We start from the raw sequence: 20561 nt of genomic DNA, 5'->3' as shown, positions 1-20561 counted from the left end.
TCAAGGACCCCTCATTGGAGCCCTCTGTGGTAGAGGTACCTTATTTATAGCCGTTCTACAGTTAAGGAAAACAAAGCTCATAAGGGTGGGCGTCACTGGTTCAAAGTCACCAAGACAAAAAGTGGTAGGCCTGGATTTGAATCCTTCTCTTTTCGCTGCCTGCATCTTTTTTTTAAAAAAAAACAACTCAGGTTCGATGAGTGCTAGACCCAACACTGTGTGCCCTGGAGATACGGAGGTGAGTAAGCCGGTGTCCTTGCCTCTCAGGAGCTCATAGTACAAGGCGTTTCAGTACACAGAGTGCTCAGTGAATTCCCCCTACCTGGAAGTGGAAAATCAGAATGCCCTGAGACAGGGGAACTAGTAAAGTTACTCTCAATGGGTGGTGTTAAGCCATCCATGTCTCTCTATTGCCCTTAGAAATAAACCTGAAACCCCTAACATTGTTGCGAAGGGACAGACCCCTCTGTACCCCTCCAGGCCTGTCTGAAGCCATTCTCCCCTTCCGTCGCCACATGCCGGCCAGGCTGCTCTCTTTCCTCCCACCTGTGTGCTGCTCCCACCCCTGGCCCGAGCTTTATGCCACCACTCTCTCCTTCTAGCTGCTGCTCCTCTTCCTCCGGGCCTCCCTTCCCTCATCCCAGCACCAGGGTCAGACACAGTTCCTTCCCAGCATTTTGCAGTCTTGTAATCGTTCACCGAATTTATGATCGTTTAACCTGTGCCTTTCCCACTAGATCAGAAGTGACTTTGGGATCAGGACCGTCTGGATGTCCTGTTACTTGGCACAGGCCCTGCACACAGCAGATTCTCAGTACTTGTCTGTCACAATCATCTAACCAGTTGTTTGGCTAGAGCGAGTTACTTAGCCGCTCTGAGGCCCAATATCTCACCTATTAAATGGGGATAACAATAATGCTGGCCTCCTGGGAGTGTTGAGAGAATCCAGTGAGTCCACTTATGTAGAACATATTACAGTGCCTGGCAGAGAGAAAGTGCTTGATGAATGTGTTTTGGGGGAATGAGGAGAAGCTGCGTAATGGACACAGGTGTTATCTCAGAGCGATGGAGAGGTATCGGAACTAGGTATTGGAACTAGGCAGAGGTGGTACTTGCAAAACAGAGGAAACCTACTAAATGCCACTGAATCGTTCACTTTAAAAGGCTGCATTTTATGTTATGTGAATTTCATCTCAATACATTTGTTTAAAGATGTGTTGCTGTCTGCACGGGTTGGCTGGGGCCGCCATAACCGAGTGCCACAGGCTCAGTGGCCGAACAGCAAGTTATTTGCTCGAGGTGCTGGAGGCCAGAAGTCTGAGATCAGGGTGTCACCCACTGGGGTTGGGGTTTTGTTCTGGAGCCTCTCTCCTTGGCTTGTAGATGGCTGTCTTCCCCGTGTCTTCACATGGTATTTGTGTGTGTGCGTGTGTGCATGTGTGCACGCATGCCCTTACTTCTGTTAAGGACACCAGACCTTTTGGATGAGGACCCACCCTCACAATCTCATCTGACTTCAAGGATCTCTCTAAAGACCGTCTCCAAATACAGTCACAGAGGGTTGGGGCTTCAGCACAGGAATTGGGGGCCAGTGCTAGCATGGCAGCCGCGACCACAGTCATCAGAACAGAAAGCTTAGAGGAGGCCCTGGAGTATGGAAGGTCTGGGACCGAGTCTGGGCGGGCCTTCGTTGTTGTTTACCCGGTCGGTCGTCTGGAGAGGCTGACTCACCTTGACCCACACGGCCCCGCCCTGTCCCTACAGCTGCTCCTTCTCCGTCTCCTCTGCAGGCTCACCCAGAGGGTAGGTGTTGGGGGACCGGGGGGCACAGTGACAGGCCCCCCTCTTTCACTTTGCTACCCCGGTCCACACTTTGAATGACAATCCAAAGCCAGTTCAAGTGTTCGCATTTCTCTCTTCAGCCTGCTCCTCCGAGACCTGGACTCGCTTAGCCAACCAGTCACCTGACGTCCCCTTTGGGCCCCTGGGATTGAGCTTAGCCGGGACGGGACTCACACCCCCCGCACCCCACTTACGTTGTCCCTCCCCATGGCTTCTGCCTAGGACCAGAACTTGCCGCTATCCTTGGCACCTCACCACACAAATGCCCCCCGCGGGTTAACATCTCAGTGCCTTGGTTTTCTCACCCATGAAAATGAGGATAACAATAGCTCGTCCTATTAGATGGGACAGTATCTATATTATCATGAATGCCTTGTGCTCCACTACCGCACAGACTCTGCTGACTTCTGTCGGGTCCCGCAGGGCCTGGGGAGAGGGCTGGGAGTGTGCCTCACGTGTGCTGGGAAGCATCGGCCACGCCCAAATGCCCAACAGAAGTGGGGTTCCCTGTGCATCGGTATGTGGAACAGGGAAGTTTCTTTTCTGAAAGATCACTCCTAACGTTTCTCACATCTGTATCCTTCTGTGTCTCCTCAGCCCCAGCCCCGGCCCCAGCCCACGTCTGCCCTGGGGTTCCTCTCTGTCCTCCTGGCTTCCACCCTGGCCCTGACCCGAGAGCCTGAAAATCAGCTCCCATGGCCCTGGGACCCGATGGGCAGTTTCCAGCCTGTGACATGGAAGGCAGACCCCTCAGCTGCACGGATGGTTGGTAAGCCGTTCTCACGAGCGACCACTGCTGTCCAATCAGTGACACCCTGGCCCCCGTTTTTCTGTCTTCTGATCAAAGACGATCAAAATGTTGTCGGCAAAGGAACAACGAAGTTTCCTGCCAATCCAGAAACTCCTTGCCACAACTCTACCAGAGGGGGACAGTTTGATTAGTGAACAAGCACTGAGCCACACTGTCATGGACATCCCAGGTACCCTACTCACGAGATGACAGAAGACGGAGGGAAACCCCACCCTCTTCTGTACTCAGCCACGCACTGCGTTACATACACGTGGGCAAGATTAATGGTGACTTGTCCTCATGTAAGAGGACCTAACTGTGCCTAGTTCACCCTAAGCTTATCTGGTAGTTGGGGTGCCCATGGTGCTCCCTGACTGCTTTTGTCTCCGGGGGGTAATAAAGCTAGTCATTGTTATGACAGGCAGGTGTGAAGTGGGGTGGTCAGGCCGCCCTCCCACGTCCGGGGAGATGGGGACACCACCTGCCCCGCAGTGTCATTCCAAGGCCACAGTGCCCACACCCTTAAGGAAAGCATTCCTGGGCCATCACAGTGGCAAGAGGCTTATTATTTTTTCTTTCTTTCTTTTACTTTTTAAAAGATTTCTGAACTGTAGGATATTTGTACGTGGGCTAGCACTCGGCCATGAGAAGGAAGGAGGCTCTGACCCACACTGCAGCCTGGAAGGACCTTGAGAACACGATGCTGGGGGACATAAGCCGGACGGGAAAGGACAGATATTGCGTGAGGCCGGGTAGACGGAATATCTAGATTAGGAAAATTCGGAGAAACAGGCCGTCGTCATAGGTTTCAGAGGTTGGGGGCAAGAGAGGCGGGGAGAGTTCTTGCTTCATGAGGACAGAGTTTCTGCTCAGGAGGATGGAAAGGTTCTGGAAAGAGATCATGCAGACGGTTGCACAACCCTGTGAGTGTCCTCAGTGCCATCAGCTGTGTTCTTTAAAACAGTTTAAGTGGTACATTGTCTGGTATGTCTACTTGACCATCATTTAAAATCACAGCACACACCAAACAGATTTACACACCTCTCAGACACAGGACACACACACACACACACACACACACACACACACAACTGCTCCAGGAAATGTTCTAACAAAGAAAGAAAGGATGGTTGCCTTTCCCCTTTGGCCACAGGGAACACTGTTTTAACATCTCTCTCACAGTACCCTCTTGCTAAATAGGCAACCGTATTCTGCTGAGAGCTGGCCCCCGGCTATCCTGGGACCTGCTAAAATCATCTAGCACAAACCCAAATCCTAGAGAAATCCCCCCCTGGCTGCCTGTGACCCGGCCTCCCCAGTGTCTCTGGGGCCCCTCCTCCTGCAGCAGGAGGCTGAGAACTCATTTCTGTGGACTATCGGTGTATCTCCGCTTATCTTTGGCTGGGGGACATGAACATTCCTCTCCCATGAGATCTCCACCAACTGGCCTGAGAGACCATTTCAACTCCTTTCCACATCTTCAGTGGCTTGCCTTCTTTCTCGCATAAATGCCGAATACACTCCCTTCTCTTCTGGTCCATCTCCCCAGATTCTTCCTCCCACCCGAGGGGCTGGTTAATACACCTGTGTCCTCCTGGAGGGCTGCCTTCCCAGCCCCTTTAGGTCCCAGCTCCGGACCCTGTCTACAGAAATATGTCTGCTGACCACAGGCTTCTGTCTCAGGCCCACCTGGGACCCCCTCCCTTTCACGCAGGACACATTCCCGAGCTGCCCTCCTACGCGCACTGGGTGGCTATGGCGTTCACCCACCAGCATGGGCAGTCTAGGCTTGGTGGGTCCTGCCTGGAGGCCCTAGTTTAGAAAAGCAAGCCCCAGGGGTGAGCTCCTAAGTCAACAGGAGAGCATTTGTGTAGGACGAGAACACAGGGTGCCTGGGGTGGGGTCTTGCCAAGCAAGGGGCCCAAAGTGAGGTTTCATTAGCTCCACGGTAAACGGGTCTCTTTCTGCAAAATGGCAGCCCGCAGCCCTGACCAGTGTGGCTCAGTGGGTTGGGCATTGAACCCACAGAGCAAAAGGTGGCTGGTCCGGTTTCCAGTCCGAGCACACGCCTGGGTTGGGGGTTCAGTAACTGGTCGGTATGTGTACCAGAGGCAACCGATTGATGTTCCCCTCCCTCTCTTCCTGCCTCCCTTCAAATATCTTAAAAAAAAAATCTTAAAATTCTAACCTCCCTGAGAGCAGGGCCCCTGTCTAATCTCGCTCAGATATGTGTGGCATTTACTGAATGTCCTGGGTGTGACGGGACCCGACCTGTGGACGCGGTCTTCAGACCAGCTCAGCCCCCACCCCCCTCCTGTGCTCGCTCCGCACCCCCCTCGGGTCCCCGGGAGTCCCCTCGCCGACGGGGCCTCCCCCGACCCCCTGTCTGCCCCGTCACACTGCCCTGCTGTGTGAGAGACACCACCCAACCACTAGCTGGTGGTGTCTCTCCCTCCAGGAGAATGGGACGCCGCCCTGGCCGATCTCCGGGGCCCACAAAAGGGCCTGGCAATAGTGGGTCCTGACTGTGTTTTCTGCCGCACGCGAGAACTAATCCTGTCAGTGAAAGTCAGCTGAGCTGACTCTGCTCTGCTTGTGCGGGGGACCAGAACCTTTGGGGGCGGGAGGGTGGGCTGAGATGAGCCCCCCAAAACCTGTGACTACCCCAGGGTGGGCAAAAGTAGGTTTCCAGTTACACGTACCTGAAACAGAATTCCCTCTTGTATTATTCTCTATTCATGGTTGTGTTATTTGCATTACAGCGGCAAGCTGACTTTTGCCCACCCTTGTATCACTAGGATGTGGGGTTACCTTCCCTCTCACACCACTAGGCACCAGCTGGGGGTCCTGCAATTCAAACTCAATTCTGACACCCTCCATCTGACACCATGACCTGGAGGCAGACTCCACAGGTTTAGGTTCGGTCCTACGAGACTGCCCCCCGCCTTCAGAAGCCAGCTCTGGTCCATGTTGCCACCTGCGCTTCTGGCGGACCAGCTGCAGACTGGAGGTTCCCACGGTACCTTCCTTGTGTTCGACTGATTCACTAGAGCGTCTCACAGAACTCGGAGAAACATCTTACTTACGAGGTTACAGGTTTACAGTAAGAGGACATAGCTCAGAAGGGCCAGGTGGAAGAGGTGAGCAGGGTGAGGTCTGGGGAAAAGGCGAGAAGCTTCCATGCCCTCCGCAGGGGCAACGCTCCCCCAGCCCCTTCTGCACACTCCCCACCCCGAAAGCTCCCCGAACCCTCTTCTTCTGGGTTCCCATGGAGGACTCATTACAGAGGCACACTAGGTTAAATCCCAGATCCCTGGGGATTTGACCTCCGGCTCCTCTGCCTTCCCTGAGCTCCGGGGGTGGGACCGAAACTTTCAACCCTCTGATCACCTGCTTGGTTCCCCCGGCAACTAGCCCCCTTCTCAGGGGCTTCCCATTAGTCACTCATTAACATGCACTCAGGTGTGTTTGAGCAGAGTTTGTCAGGAATAACAAGACACCTTTACTGCTCTCATCACCGAGGGAACTCCAAGGGTTTTAAGTACGGGGATGAAGACCGAACAGATATTTCTTATTGAAAGTCACAATGTCACAGGGCTCTCATGTGGCAAAAGCAATGCAGATGTAATGAAGCCAGAAATTTTGAGACGGGGAGATTATCCTGGACAATGTCATCACCAGAGTCCCAAGCAGGGTGACAGGTCAGGGTCAGAGAGAGGAGAGGTGACAATAAAAACGGATATTGGGATCCCCGGTCAGGGCACATACCTGGGTTGCAGGCCAGGTCCCCAGTAGGGGGCTAGTGAAAAGCAGCCATACACTGATATCTCTGTATCTCTCTCATTCTCTCTCTCCCCCCTTCCACTATGTCTAAAAATAAGTAAATAAAGAAAAAAAACCAAAACAGATATTGGAGTGGTGCTGGGCCATAGGCCAGGGTATATGAACAGCTTCTAGAAGCTGGAAAACATACAGAAATGGTTTCTTCCCCAGGATACAGCCATAAGGAATGAATATATTTTAGTTTTCTATTGTTGCTTGAACTAATTACCCCAACTTGGTGGCTTAAGACAACACCCACGTGTCGTCTAACGGCTGTGGGCGTCCGAAGTCTCTGACGGCGCATCCGCGGCTGAAACAGACACGGCGGCGGGGCCGCGCCCCTCCCGACGGAAGCCTGTGTGTCTGCTGTGTTCCTTGGCCCACGGCAACGTGACTCCGGCCGGTGCAGCAATCACGCCGTGAGCCAGGGAGATTTTGTTGACAGTTGCCCAGTGTCACTGAGGCAATAGGTGACGACTCCATGGAGGAAGCAGAGGACACGCACAGACGCACGCCACGCTTGCAAAGCAAGACTTCCAGGCGGGGCCCCGCGACTGGCGCAGACCGAAAGTGCAGTTGGAGCACAGAGCCCGGAAAACACAGTGTCTGCCTCAAACCCTCGGCCCTGGACTGGGGTTCGGCCGAGTCCGGGGAGGGCAAGTGGCGGAAGCTAAGGGCAGGCAGATGGCGCAGAAAAGCTGTGTTTAGAACTGTGGAGGTAGATGTGCAGAAGGGGAGGCTTGTGGGGGGCGGGGAGGCTGCTCGTGGCCAGAGCAGGCACGGAATCTTGGCCGGTCTCTAGTGGCGCCGGATGCCTTCGAGCAAACCCACGCCTGGGTGAGAGAGATGTTTCTGGAAGGGCACTGTGAGGACACTGTGTGCTTTTCGAGGAGGATGATGCCTGGCATCTTAGAGGAAAGAGAAGCAGGTGTCCCTGTCCTCACACACTTTTCCAGCAGCTTGTCTGCTACCAACTGCACTTCCCTGAAGGACTCTTTTGAAAGCCTTCCCAAGAAAACCGAGTCAATCGCTCAGTGCACAGGGTTTAGCTAACGCCACAGACACTACCCCCCCGAGTTTAGGGCACATCTCAAGGCTTTCTCGCGTCGAGTCCTTCGCCCAGTCACATTCCTGCAAGACCAGGAACAGGAACGGAGTGGACAGCAGAACTCACCACCCTTAAAGATCTCCAAGTTCTTAGACACGAGTAAGTTAGGGCGGAACTGAGTCAGCCTTTGGCTATGGACTTCCAACCTCAACTCTGAGTTCTGGCTGAGAAAACAGGGATGCAGACAGTCAGGAGACCAGCCACTCCTGGCCCCCTCCCGGCCCCCAAATCACTTTACTGATCACCTGGCTTTAATCTTCTGGTATTTCATTAACAATCCTACTTTCCTCCCAAGGCCCTTGCTAAAGCAAATTCCTTTTGGTGATTGGGTTGAGCTCTATCTATATTGATCCGCCCGACTGTAAATATTTTCCCTGCTTTTGTTCTTTTGATTTTGCCAAGGGTACAAAAAAAATAAGTTTATTTTTAGTATTTAACTTAACTATGAAGCCCAACACATTCTTTTACTATTTTTTTAAATTTATTCACTCGAGAGAGAGAAAAACACCACTTGCTCACACATTTATTGGTTGATTCTTGTTTGTGCCCTGACCAGGGATCAAACCCACAAACTTTGGCGTATGGGGGTGACACTCTAACCAACTGAGCCACCCAGCCCGGGCCACCTGAAGCCCTTTGACTCAAAAACTCTTTGTTTTCCCCCAACCCAAGCTGTTTTCCATTCTCTTCTGTTTTGGATATATGGCTGGGAAGGTTCTGTTTTGGTGTAAACTTGTATTTTTCTCCTGGTAGCAACAGAAGCCACCCCCATCTGGATGCACAGAAACGTTCAGTTGTCCCCAGCCACCTCTGACACCGAGACTGTCAAAACTCCAATGTGTGCACGGGTTACTCAGGGGAAAGGGTGAAAAATGTAAGCAGGTGGCAGGCCTTACTCCCAGCAAGTGCTAACGGGCAGGTGCAGGGAGAGGCTGGCAATCGGCTTCTAAAACAGGTGGCTGCCACGAGGGCAGGTGGGCTGAGGAGGCCCGAGAAACCCAGCGCCTCGGCATCAGGCGGCCGGTGACATCGAGGTGGCGCTGTTTGAGCTTCAAGGAGAGAAGAAGGCCGAGAGAGTCGGAAGGAACCCCAGTGTGGACCTTTCCTTACTCGTGTACGTGAAACCGAGGGTCCTTAAGACTTGGATTAAATTTAGCCCTAAACCCCAGCTCTAGCAATTCTCTCTCCTTCCCTCTCCCAGTCCTCAGAGGCCTAGCCTTTCCCCTGGAAAATCGGCAGCCCCCTGGGGCAGCAGAAGACAGAGCCAGGGCTTGACTAACGATCACAAGGTCCCACTGAAGATAACATCTGGACCTAGGCTGTGTTTCAGCTCCAGTGCCTTAAGGTGGAACAGCCCCCCGGCTACTTTCTGATGAAACCAGACAGAGGGGCGCCAGCGCAGGCCTCAGAACTGTCCTCAGGACTTCAAGGAATGACTGGCCCTCGCCTTCCCTCGGGCCAGCCAGCTGCCGGCACGCCCCACTCTCTGGCCCTGCAGGCCCCGCCCCCTACCCGCCACGGGGAGTGTGGGGTTCTGAACACAAGCTCCCCGTTCTCCTCGCCGGCACCACTGGTGACACCACAGCCAGTCTGTCCCCACTGCAGCTCCCAGTGGGGAGGGCCTGGCCCTCCGGCCCTGATGCACTAACCCTGTCTGCTCTGCAACACAAGGCTGCCCGCCCCCCCAATCCCGTCCCCGCTGTGCTGCACACAGCCGCCCACCGAGCCCCATCCCCACGCAGCTACCATGGAACCAGCACGGCTTATTTTATGGGGAACGGAGGCACAGAGAGGCCAGGTAACTTATCCAAAGCCACACAGGTAGAAAGTGGGGGAGTGGGGCGTTGTCCTGTGGCCCTCTGGGTCTCCTAGCAGCTGCACTGGCTGGGGGCGAGGAATGCAGATTCCAGGGCCGAACAGTCGGGGTTCCGACTCCACCCGACAGTCACCACCTATGCTGACCTAGCTCAAGCTGGCCGATATCCTTCTGCCTCAGTTTCCCAGGCTTTAAAACAGGGACAGCAATGGTCCCAGGTCCCAGTGTTCTGGGGGGGAGGAGTGGTTAACGACTGTCGGCCCTTATCTTCTGGAATGCGCCTCTGACGGGCAGTGCGGCGCCAGGCCCCGATTCCTGCTCGGCCTCTGAGCAGCAGCTCGCCCTGAGGGTCACCTTCAGAGTTCCCCGCGGGGCTGTCGGGAGCTTCGGCTGAGACAGCAGCACAGCTCACGTTTTCCCTCTGCCGAGTTAGTTGGGCTGCTCCCCCCGCCCCCACCTCCCTGCCCTTTTTCCCTACCCAAGGCCATTCCCCGGTCAGCCTCCCGGTACCCCGTCTCAGGGTGGGCTTCCCGGAGGGCCTGGCCTGCGAGAGTGGGCGAGGGCACAGGCGATCCCAAGCAAGGCCAACAAAAGAGAGCAGTCGGCCAAGTGGAGTCCACTTTTTAATATTTTCACCATGATGCAAACAGGCATAAGTAGACTTTTGTTGACTTCCATCAAATTAGAAGGTGAGGACTATACAGAGGAAGAGCATGCGGCGAACACAGCCTGGGCAACCGCGCAGAGCGTGGGGCGGGCGTCAGTCCTTTGCGGAAGGTGCTGGGGCACACGGGACACGGGGCAGAGAGTAGCAGCATCGAGAGCTCAGAGGTAGGGGGGCAGTCCAACTTTCTGACAGTGTGTGTGTGTGTGTGTGTCCAGATGAGACGTCCTCTGCCCACCGGCCCAGTCCCCCAGCCCCAGAGTGGAAACCTACGGCGCAGCCTCGAGAGCGACCAGCTGCGTGTGCACAACCCCAGCCTTCCGGAAAGTCAGTGCGGAGCCCAGAGGGGGTCTCACGATCACGACAACAGAGCCACACGGAGCACAGCGTGGGGGCAGGAGGCAGGGCGCAGAGAGCTTTAGGCCTCTGTGGGCCTGAGTCCGAACGGATGCCCAGGGCATAGCCTGTCCCTGACCCACAACGGTCATCCTTCCGTCTTGGGAGGGAGTGTGTGAAGCCATACCTTTCACCCCCTCAAAACCCTCCAAGTCCCGGTGTGGTGGTGGAGGGTAACAGCAGCAAAGTCACCCAAGCCGAGGAATGCTCGGCTCGCCCCCAGGGACACTGGGCAATGTCCAAGGACACATTTGGTTGTCATGTTTTGGGGGGGGGGGGCTGCGACTGGCAGCTCACATTCCTCCAGTGCCCAGGATAGCCCCCCCTCACCCCACAAAGAATTCTCCAGCCTCCAATGCCAACATCGCTGAGGCTGATGGACCCTCAATTTTCCTGGGGCCCAGGGGCCAAGTCTGGGCACTCTGATGTGCTGCAGTCTCTTTCTAGAAGGCTGCGGCCAACAGCATCCTCAGGTGGGTTTGTCCCTGCCTGCCCGGGCCCCTCCTGAAGACTGGGCTCTGTCCCGGGCCAGAGACACATGTCCTACTCATTCTGAACTGCTCGTTCTGGGCCAAAACAAACTAAGGCATTTTTATCCCTGACCACCTTCCTTGCCCGTGGCTTTGACAAGAGACCCCAACAGATCTGCTTTCCCAGGTCCTCACAGGTGAGACACGTCAGAGTTTGGGGACAAGGATGGGGGGCATGGAGGATGAAATGGGGGCGGTGTCAGAAGTGCCCCACTTTGGAAGGCTGAGGAGGGTCAGGTTGGTGAGCGGGGCTTTTCCTCTTGGACCCCTTTGTCACCAGGCAGGGACCGGAGAGGCCAGGCAGGTATCAGCCCCCAAAAGGCCAAATTCAGGTTCATGGGAGCCACCTGTGGTGGGTCTTTGGGAGGCAGGCCCCTCCCTCAGATGGCCAGACCTCTGTGTCCTCCACCCAGCTCCTGGGCCAAACAGGGCATGCGGACACGGCAGACATTACGAGGGCTGGGAGAAGGCAGGGGGTATGCATGGACGCTTCATACTGGAAGCTCAGACCGGCATTTCTTCCTCCTTGTCACCTGCAGGCAGTCTCAGGTTAACTTGCGCACTCCGACAGAAGGCTTAATGGACAAGGTGGGCTCAGTGACACGTTGGGGAGAGAGAGGCAGGGCAGATGGGAATACACAGACACACACGGCCAGCCAGACACACAGTCTTAGGCCAAGGTTCTCCCAGTGGCAGGAGTCAAAAGGCCACATGGGAGGGCCGGTGCCGGAGGGGAGAAGGGCCAGATGTCTGGCTTGCCCACTCTGGCAGGGGCCGTGTGCCCCAGAAAACTTCACTCATTTTGGACTTAGGACAAACACGACCTCCTTTTGGAGCCCCAAGCAGGTGGCTTCTGGGAGCACGTCTGGCAAGAAAAGTCCTGGGTTCAAAGGCCAAGGCCTATGGGCCTGGGGCCTGGGGTCACTTTTTATCCTGTGCACAAGCCCGCCGACCCTTGGAAGGACTGACCCCGTGGACTCGCCCAGTTATCACTAGGGTGTCACAAACTCATCTTTCTCTCGAGCCTGTTTTTTTTATCTCCTAAGCCCCCTTTCTCAACCAAAAGTCAAGAATCTTGACTTTCTTGTTTGTTTCCATCTTCCACAAGAGACAGGTCGCCAGGTCCTGTTGATGAAACTCCTGGAATCTCTGTTATCGCTTTATCTGTTTCTTCCCTCATTCCAGCCTTTGCTCTGGACATCACCTGCCGCAGGTCAACAGCCCAGCTCTCTGTGCCTTATGCTGCTGCCAGAACATTCTTTCCTAAGCGTAACTCCAGTCCTCTTTTTTCCCCTTTTGAAAACATTCTCAAAGGCTCCCCTTAAAGTAAAAAACCCCTTAACGGGCCACTCGCCCCTCCCCACTCTCTGGCCCTCCAGCACCTTCCCGGTGCCCCGCTCGCCAGCCTGACCCTCCTCAGCCTTCCAAAGTGGGGCACTTCTGGCACCACCCCCATTTCATCCTCCAGGCCCCCCATCCTTGTTTGTCCTCTCCCTCTTCCTACTTCCAGGCAAACCTGTCCCCCCAAACCCGCTGGTGGGATCCCACCCGCCTCTGGAGCCCCAGACACTGCCATCAGCTCTGAGAGTTGTGTCCCCGCACACCAGGTCCTGACTGTCTCTAAGCTGGGGGCTGCGTTTGCTCTGCACACCGCCCTGTGCCTTCCGCACCCCGGAGAAGCAGGGTGTGTTCCAGATGAAGTGGGGAAATAAAATGTGATTGCTTACAAGGGGCCTGGCGCTGTGACAACTTAGGAGCAGTGCCTCATTGAATCCCCTCTGTCATGCAGGCGTATGGCAGACCCAGAAGGGCTAACAGCTCACCAGCCCACAGCCGTCTGCAGACACAGGGGCTCATTGGGAGACAGAGGCGGCGGAGACGAAGTGTACCAGTGATTACGGCCGGCTGAAAGCGAATGGGCAAACCTTAGCTCACCCTCTGGACTCCAACCAGCTTCCCAAATTCCGTACTGGTGGGCCTGAAGCACCCCCGACACACACAAGAGAAAACTACCCGGCTGTCTCACTGCATAGAAACCAAGGGGAGACGTTCTCCTTTCGGGGTGTGTGACTACGGCTTCCCTCACACGAGGTGAAGGGACTGGATTCTCAGTCTCGGTGGCGGGAGAGCGTGACTGACTATTCAGGGGATGGCCCCTTCCCGCCGGCCAGCTCACTTCCACTCACTTTCAACGGGACTGGAGCTCCTGAAAGCCAGTTCAAGGGGGAGAGGGAGTAGGAGGTCTGGAGCCTGAGTAACCCCCAAATGCCCAGTCAACCCTAATTTTGCTAATCTATCCTTAAACCGAATTTTGCACCTACTTTTGGTTACTGGGACTGAACTAAAGGCTACCACAAGAGGGCAGCATTTACACGCCCCGATTCTCGCTAACCCCACCCCAGGGCTCCACTCTCCTGGGCTTCGAAGGCTCATTCCAGCCAGGCGTTGGGTGTCAGGGGTTCTGACAGAGAGAAGCAGACAGGTCTGGTCTCTGACTCGGGGCCAGGAGTTACCAAGCAGCTGTGTTGTGGCTGAACGGTGTTTACTTAAGGAAAAAATCCTTCTTGGGAGGAAAGACGAATCCTGGTTAAGTAATCGTGTCTTTCTTTGGCCTCCCTGATAAGACGACGAGATGTTTCCATCTGCAGGCCTACTTCTGGGAGCACAGGGATGTCGGAGCTAGGCGCCTGGCAGAGCCCACGCACCAGTGTCTGTGCAGCGGGGTGGGGGGAGGCGTCCGTGCCGAGAGCTCGGCTGGGAGAGGGGGAGCATGGGCTGGGGATTCCTCCCTGCTGGGGGCTGCGCACAGCAGTGCGGGCCCTGGGGCGCTGGTGACCCCCAGGGACTGGAAAGTCCCCGGAAGGAAAGCTACTGGGAGACAGAGTCCAGCCTGCAGGACGGATGGGGTTCACAGTGGGCTTCCCCCCAGGCTGTCAGGAAGGGGTCAGGGAGCATGCCACACAAACGTCTGGTCTCTGTGCCCATGGAAGCTTGAGCAGCAAGAAGGCAGGGAGGACATGAATCTGTCCCGGGGGTGGGGGTGGCCAGGGAGGGTGGGAAAAGGCGAGATGTTGTCTACCCGTTGACTTAAAGAGTCTCGGAGGAGTCCTCCCCAACACCTCCTTGGACCCCCATTCTAAGGCCCCTCCCAGGCGGGCCAGGGCTCTCTCTTTGGTACGCCCCTCATGGAGCGTGGGGAAAGGCAGGCCCCTGGTGCAGCCTGTGAAGCAAATGCTGCCTTTCTGCGTGACAAAAATCCAGCAGGAGGGTGGGGCCGGCTGAATGCTTCTGCCCCTGGAGGCCCTGAGCAGAGCTGCGGAGCCGGTCCCTGGCGGCAGGACTGGGACTTCCTGGCTCTCTCTGGGCCTGCCTGCCTTTGACTGTCAGCATTTCCGTGTCAAAAGGGACCCTCCTGTGCCATTTGCTCCCAGGGGGTAAACTCCGCAGCTTGCCTGCCAGGGAGAAATTGTACCAGCCCCGATTCCCGCTAGTGACTTTGCTGCCCACGTTTTCTCTGCATGGAGGACAATTCATTTGTTAAGATTATTTCAGCAGGTTAAAAACGTGGTGGGTCGCTGGCAGAAGGCCGGGCCCCTCCCACCCTCAGCGCGGTCCTGTAGGAGAAGCCACGCAGTGCGGCAATAGGGCTCCCCTTCCCCACCCGACCCACCTGACCTGCCTGCCCTCCTGTCATCCCCGAGGCCAAACCAGCAAGTCCCACTGGGAGGGATAAGAACAAGACGATGACATGCTTCCCTGATACTGCTTCCAGTCTTCACGACATGTCGGTCCGGTCCATTCGTATGTTAAAACGAGGGGAAACTGAGGACAGGTGACTTGTCCCAAGTCACTGGCAGGCAAAGGTGAGAGGACTCGTCTTTCCAGCATGCTCCCTTGGACAGCACGGCTTCTGGCCTCGTGGCTGGGGCTGCTCTGGGAGGCCGGGCTGCCTAATCCAGCGGATGGGCTCATTTCCCAGCGGGGGCTCCTCTCACTGATGCCAGAATCTGGACGCACCTAGTCCTCCAGTTCCCCCTTTCCTTGGAGACTCCCCCTGGGTCATCATACACCTTTGTCCCCTGACCCTTTATAACCAGGACCACTGGGGGCTTCCGCGTGTTCCAGGGACACAGGCACCGACATGGGGGCCACCCACACAGGCTGGGCCACGTTTCTTGCCATCGAGGGTCTACAGGCAGCATGATGGCGCAGGCAAGAGGACGGACCTCGTGACCCAGGCCGGCCACACGCACCCACACGCCTTCCCGTGTGTTACCACCAGAACGCCGCCGTGCACACGGGTGAGGTGGGGCTTCAGCGGCTGGGAGACGGGCTCCGAGCTCTCCCGTGCGGTCCCTGCCGCCTCTCCAGGGGCGCCCCAGAAAACAAGCCCTGGCTCCAGGGACGCCCCTGTCCCAGTGCCTTCATGCACCGCCGATTTGTCCTTGTCAGGAAGAGGAAGCAGGGGGGCAGTCTCGTAAGAGCCACTGCAGATCATAAAGGCATTGCACCGCAGCAGGAAAACTCAAGGAGAAAACCCAAGTTCAAGGAAACACGGAGAGGCGAGAAACCAGAGGACAACCAGGACACGGCGACAGGACGAGAGGCAGAGCAGGGGGCCACGTGGGGTCCCACAGGGAGGGTTCAGCAGTGTCCACGCTTACAAAACCTGCCGCCACCCCCGCCGGAGCGCGCGGGGTGGCCCCCCTGCCGACAGTCTGGGCAGAGGATCCGGTTAGGAGCTAAAAACCCTGCGGGAGAAGAAGTGAGGGGGGAGTTAGCGCCACAGGAGCAAGGCTGCTGTTTCCTTAAAGACACCAGAGAGCGCCGCCCTCAGCTCTGGGCGCTCCCTAAACTCGGTCCTCATGTTCATTTCCTCCGGGCCTCAGCGACAAGGGAGGCACCTGGCACCCAGCGGGGGCGTGTAATGGACGAATGAACAAACGTGCGAACGCTTGCTCAGCAACACTAGCAGCCGGGAAGAGGGACATTCTCGGGGGCTCTGTGGCAGCCGAAGGAGCTGTGAGGTCAATGGCCATAGCGTGAGCCTCTTGGACACAAACGTACGTTTTCAAGACTGCTGTGTTGTACGGGAAAACCACGGGGCTACCTGAGAGCAGTGTGTGCCCTCTGCCCCGTTTCCCACCCAAGTTCAAGAGCACGTGGTGGGGGCTGCATGGCATTCTGGGACAGGGAACGGGGGGTGGGGCGGGGTGAGGTTATACTTGAGGGCTGAGGTGTCACAGCACTGCGGTCAGGTTTCAATAGTGAGACTTGGTCCCAATCTTGTGGCACCCCAGACTGTTTCCAGAAATTTCCAGAGGAGGAGTGACATTGTCAAAACAATGCCAACGTGAATTTGCATCAATGAGAGCGTTCCCAGCAATTTTGGGGGCGGGGGTGAGAGAGGTGGTGTGGACCCTAAGAATACACCTTTGTCGAGACTGCTGAGCCATCGCTCCACTAGGGGGCACTTCAGGCAGAAGCCGGCATTCAAAGCTGGGGTTCCCACACTGGAGGGCACCCTACAATACCCCTGGGCACTCCTTAAAACACGAACTGCTGCACCCCCACCCCAGAGGTTTAGGTTCTGCAGGTCAGGGGTGGCCCAGTGCAGCTGCGGCGGCTCTCTGTGGGTGGGGGCCCCTCTGTAGGAAAGCCCCACCGAGGATGCCGGGGCCCAGGAGAGAGGGCTCCGCCCACCCCGGCCCCAGGGGGCAGGGCCGGCTTACTCGTCGGTGTCCTTTTTGCTCTCCTCAATGAAGGCAATGGATTCAGATCTAAGGCGGTTGGTCACTTCGTACGTGCGCAGGGTGACCCCGAAAATATCCTCATGGTAGCGGTTGTCATCCTAGGGCACAGAAACAGCCAGGAAATAGCCCTCAAACGCCAGCCAGGGGCCCAGAGACGGGTGACAGGCGGACGGACACACAGGATGAACTACGTCTAAAGAAACCGGTCCCCAGAGGAACGCGGTGTGACCCAGACCCACTTCCGGTCCCATGGGGGAGCGAGGCTGCTGCTGCGTCCATCCGAGGACAGAGGAGGTGCGCAGGTCTGACGGATGGGAACCTCGCCGCCCTCCTGCCTCGTCCCCCCCCCCCCCGCCGCCCCCGCAGGTTCAGGTCTGGGCGCGGAGGGTCCAGTGGGAGGCAGCACAGCCTGTCGGCCCACGGAGGCGGGAAGGAAAAGGGCTGCGGAGCGTCCAGGGGACGCCGCCCCAGCTGCCAGAGCAGGGACTTCTGGGGCACAGTGATGCACAGGCTTCAGCTCAGAAGGGTTTCTGAAGAAAGTTCTTCGTCTGTAGAAGGGGCTTGTGTTTTAAGTGGGGGTGGTCTCTCCACCCCACTCTGCGGAGCTCTCAGGAATCTGTGAGAGTGGCTCCCCAGGCTGGTGCCGGAGACACCGGGTGGTGGGGGCCTCCACGACGCCCCTCGGCTCGCCGACATTTCTGCCAGAAAGTCCTTTATGTATTTGTTTTGTTGCCCTTCTGGGGGTTTAGCATCAGGTTTACAGCAAAGGCTCCTTCTGCAAAACTGGCGGATCGCTGCCCGTTGAGGGAAGCCGGGGCAGTTGGGGATCACCCCTGGAGCTTTGCGGAGACCTGGACTCATTCTATGGGGGGCACACAGGCCTTTGCTGGCTGGACCACTCTTAGCCATCGCTCTGTGCAAAGGGGGAGAAGGTGGCTCTCCTTCTGGGATGGGCACAGCTCCAGGCCGAGGCTCACAGCTTAGGGGGCCGAGCAAGGGATGGCTTTCCACTCGCACCTGCCTCCCGGGGGTAGGCCTCTCCATGCAGGGCCCTTTTCCTGCCCCACTCAGAGCTGCCGCCTGGTTCTGGGGCAGGAAAAGCTGGGTTAGGATGGCTTCTGCCCAGCTACCCAGTGACCGACCTGCCCGCCACTTTCTCCTACCACAGCCCCAGTCGTATGTGATACACTCACCCGCGTGCCCGCCACCCTTGCTTTTCTCTCCACTGTGGGCTGGGACCACCTGAACCTCTACCCTAGCCATGCATGGAGTGACAGGAGCGGGGATGTCACCAGGGCTCCCCTAACCATTGAGGCAGGTGGGGGAGGAAGAGGAGGCAGGACACTGGATGCCGAGAAAGGGACCCGAGAAGCCAGCTGGTCACTCACCCGCAGCCGGCTGATGAACACGCCGGCGTCCTCCACCGAGAGCTTCCCCTGCTGGGCCATGATGCGTTGGATGGCTTTGAGGACGTCGGCGGCCATGGTGACGTCCCCGCAGACGTAAATGTGGCCCCCTTGCTCCCGCAGGGCTCGGTACACAGGCTCCGCCAGCTTCTCCTGCAGGACGTCCTGCACGTACTTCTGCGGGGGGCAGGGGACCGGTGACGAGGAGCCGGCTGTGTGACACCCCCCAGGGAGCTTGCGGGCAGGCAGTGCTGTAGGTGAGGTGATCCCTGGGGACTAGGAGGGGTGACCCCGGGGAGAGCTGACCCGAGGCCATGCAAAGGAGCTGCTCCCCACTTTGGACCTCAGCTCTACCGAGGACCCCAGAACCATCTCTTGGAGGGGCCTCAGAGAGGGGCGCCTTGTCTACCTGCTCCTCACTCCGACAACCGTGGCAGCCCCCCAGGTGTGAAGGGCACACACATGCAGGAGTGGGGTTCTCACGGCAGGCGGTGCTAGGCCGGAGGGCCAGAGAAGCCCCTGGTGGACAGCCAGAGAGGGGGCCGGGCGCGGGGCTGTGAGCCCGCACCTGCGCAGAGCCACTGCTGCTGCCAGAGTAGGAAGTGGGCTCTGAGAACGGGAGGTGGCGCAAGGCTGTTTGCTGCCGGCTCCGGGGGGTTTGACTAGTTCGGTCCGCACGTCTTAGCCCAGGAAGCACCCCCGGGCGAGGCCCACATTCAGCGGGTACTTCCTGGCTTGGCCATCCCGGTTGTTTAAGTGTTGATGCCCTTCTATGCCTGGGGTCAAATGGCCACTGTCCAGGTTCCCTGAGTCGCCCCTCACCCCAGCTGTCCTGGTCCACTTCCCGGGGTTCCTCCCCACCCCAGACCTCCCCAGGATCCGGCAGGAGCATGCTGCAGTCCTGTGGCCATGCCCATTAGGACTGGTAGGGTTTCTTACGGGCTGTTAAATATATTTTTAATTCACATTAAAATTCGGTATTGTGTATTTTAAAATACACGTAACTTAAAATTTACCATTTAGCCATTTTACAGTGCACGACCCAGTGGCATTAATGAATGCACTCCCAGTGTCGCACAGCCATCACCGCTACGTAGTGACAAACCTCCTCGTCACCCCAGCAGAGCCCTCGTACTGGCGACAGGTCACTCCTCCCTCCCCCGCCCCACAGCCCCTGGCCACCACCACTCCGAGGTCTGCCCCTGTGGACTTGGCTGTTCTGCGTATTTCACAGGAGCGGTGGCATATACCGGGGGCTGTAAAATACTTTAAACTGTCCCTCGCAGGCCCCATGCTCCCTGAAGTGCAGAGCAGTCACAGAGGAGGACTCCAGGGGGGCAGGGGGTCCCGGGGGGTGTGCATGGGTGTGCCCGTGTGTGAGCGGGGCTGGGGGACTGTGCAGGAGCCGAGATTACCTTTGGTTTGTCCGGCTCCCGGGAGTAGGCCGTGTACAGCTCTCGGAAGACCCCCAAGCTCCGGGCCTGCAGGGTCTCCTCCTTGTAGATGTGGTCTATCTGGGACTGCCGGCACCCGAAGACCAGGACCATGGGGCAGGGACTCATTCCTGGGGACCGGAAGATGTCCGGTCGTCACTGGCTCTGCTGATTTGGGGGCGGCTGGTGGTGTCAGGGGCGGGGTTCCTGGGAACCTCAGCAGCCACCATGGGGACAGAGGTCCGAGAATGCTGGGGCAGGCCAGCCTGCGACCTCCCGCACACTACACGTACATGCACACACGTGGAAGTAGGTAAGCTGTGTTCAGACTGCGGCAAACCCCCCTCCTCTGGGCCTCGATCTTCCCTCCTGCCCAGTGTGAGGAGTGCTAAGACCCCAGAGTCTGGAGCTCTACCGCTGGGGTTCAAACCCCAGCTCTGACAACGAGCGGCTGCTGTAACTCTGTCTCCATCTCCCCCGTGTACAAATGGAGACGATAACAGCGACCTCTGAGGGGTTACTGTTAGAAGTGAATGTCAGACACTGGGCTCTGCCTGGTGCCCAGCAAACACGGCACAAACAGTGGCCGGTGCACGTGCGTGACAGTTCACAGGGGCAGGGCTTTTCCCGTGGTGCCGAAGTTGTTTCTGGCTTGTTCACTGGTGCGCCCCCAGCGCCTACAAAAGCGCTCGGCGTTTAGCAGGTGCTCGATAAACCCCCGTGTAGCGCCACCCTGCGGCTTTCTCTCCCCCTCTCCTCCCAGCGCTGGTCTGTGTGTGCTCAGATCTCCCGCCGCGAAGCCTGCTCTTGAAGGAGAGCCTCTGAGAGAATCCCATACACACATCCATCTGAGAAGGCTTCATGCTCACGCCTTCCCAAGTTGTTGGAGTTTTAACAGTTAAAAAAAAAAAAAAGTGGAATTCCAGGCCCTCACACAGCCAGGAAGAAGGTTTGTTGGGTCAGGTCTCCTGACTCACGTCATGGGTCAGGCCAGAGCTGTG

At 57.1% G+C, this 20561-nt stretch overlaps 1 protein-coding gene across 2 annotated transcripts in view; it reads right to left on the bottom strand.

Moving 5' to 3' along the window:
- Window positions 1-9998: 9998 nt before the first annotated feature.
- NOS1 (nitric oxide synthase 1) overlaps window positions 9999-20561 on the bottom strand; it is a 152501-nt gene continuing 141938 nt past the window's right edge. For both annotated transcript variants that reach the window (XM_045842213.1, XM_045842203.1), the window contains 4 exons: window positions 19543-19691; window positions 18110-18304; window positions 16701-16819; window positions 9999-15719 (listed from right to left, as the gene is read on the bottom strand). In XM_045842213.1, the coding sequence (XP_045698169.1) occupies window positions 15704-15719; window positions 16701-16819; window positions 18110-18304; window positions 19543-19691 (479 nt within the window). In that variant the 3' untranslated portion in view covers window positions 9999-15703. The remainder of the gene's footprint in view (window positions 15720-16700; window positions 16820-18109; window positions 18305-19542; window positions 19692-20561) is intronic.

This window comes from Phyllostomus hastatus, unplaced genomic scaffold (genome assembly GCF_019186645.2).
Source record: "Phyllostomus hastatus isolate PE091 unplaced genomic scaffold, TTU_PhHast_1.1 phas_contig_1162, whole genome shotgun sequence".
Taxonomy (NCBI): domain Eukaryota; kingdom Metazoa; phylum Chordata; class Mammalia; order Chiroptera; family Phyllostomidae; genus Phyllostomus; species Phyllostomus hastatus.
Note: the sequence above shows the minus strand (reverse complement) of the source record. Positions and strands in the feature narration are given on the sequence as shown.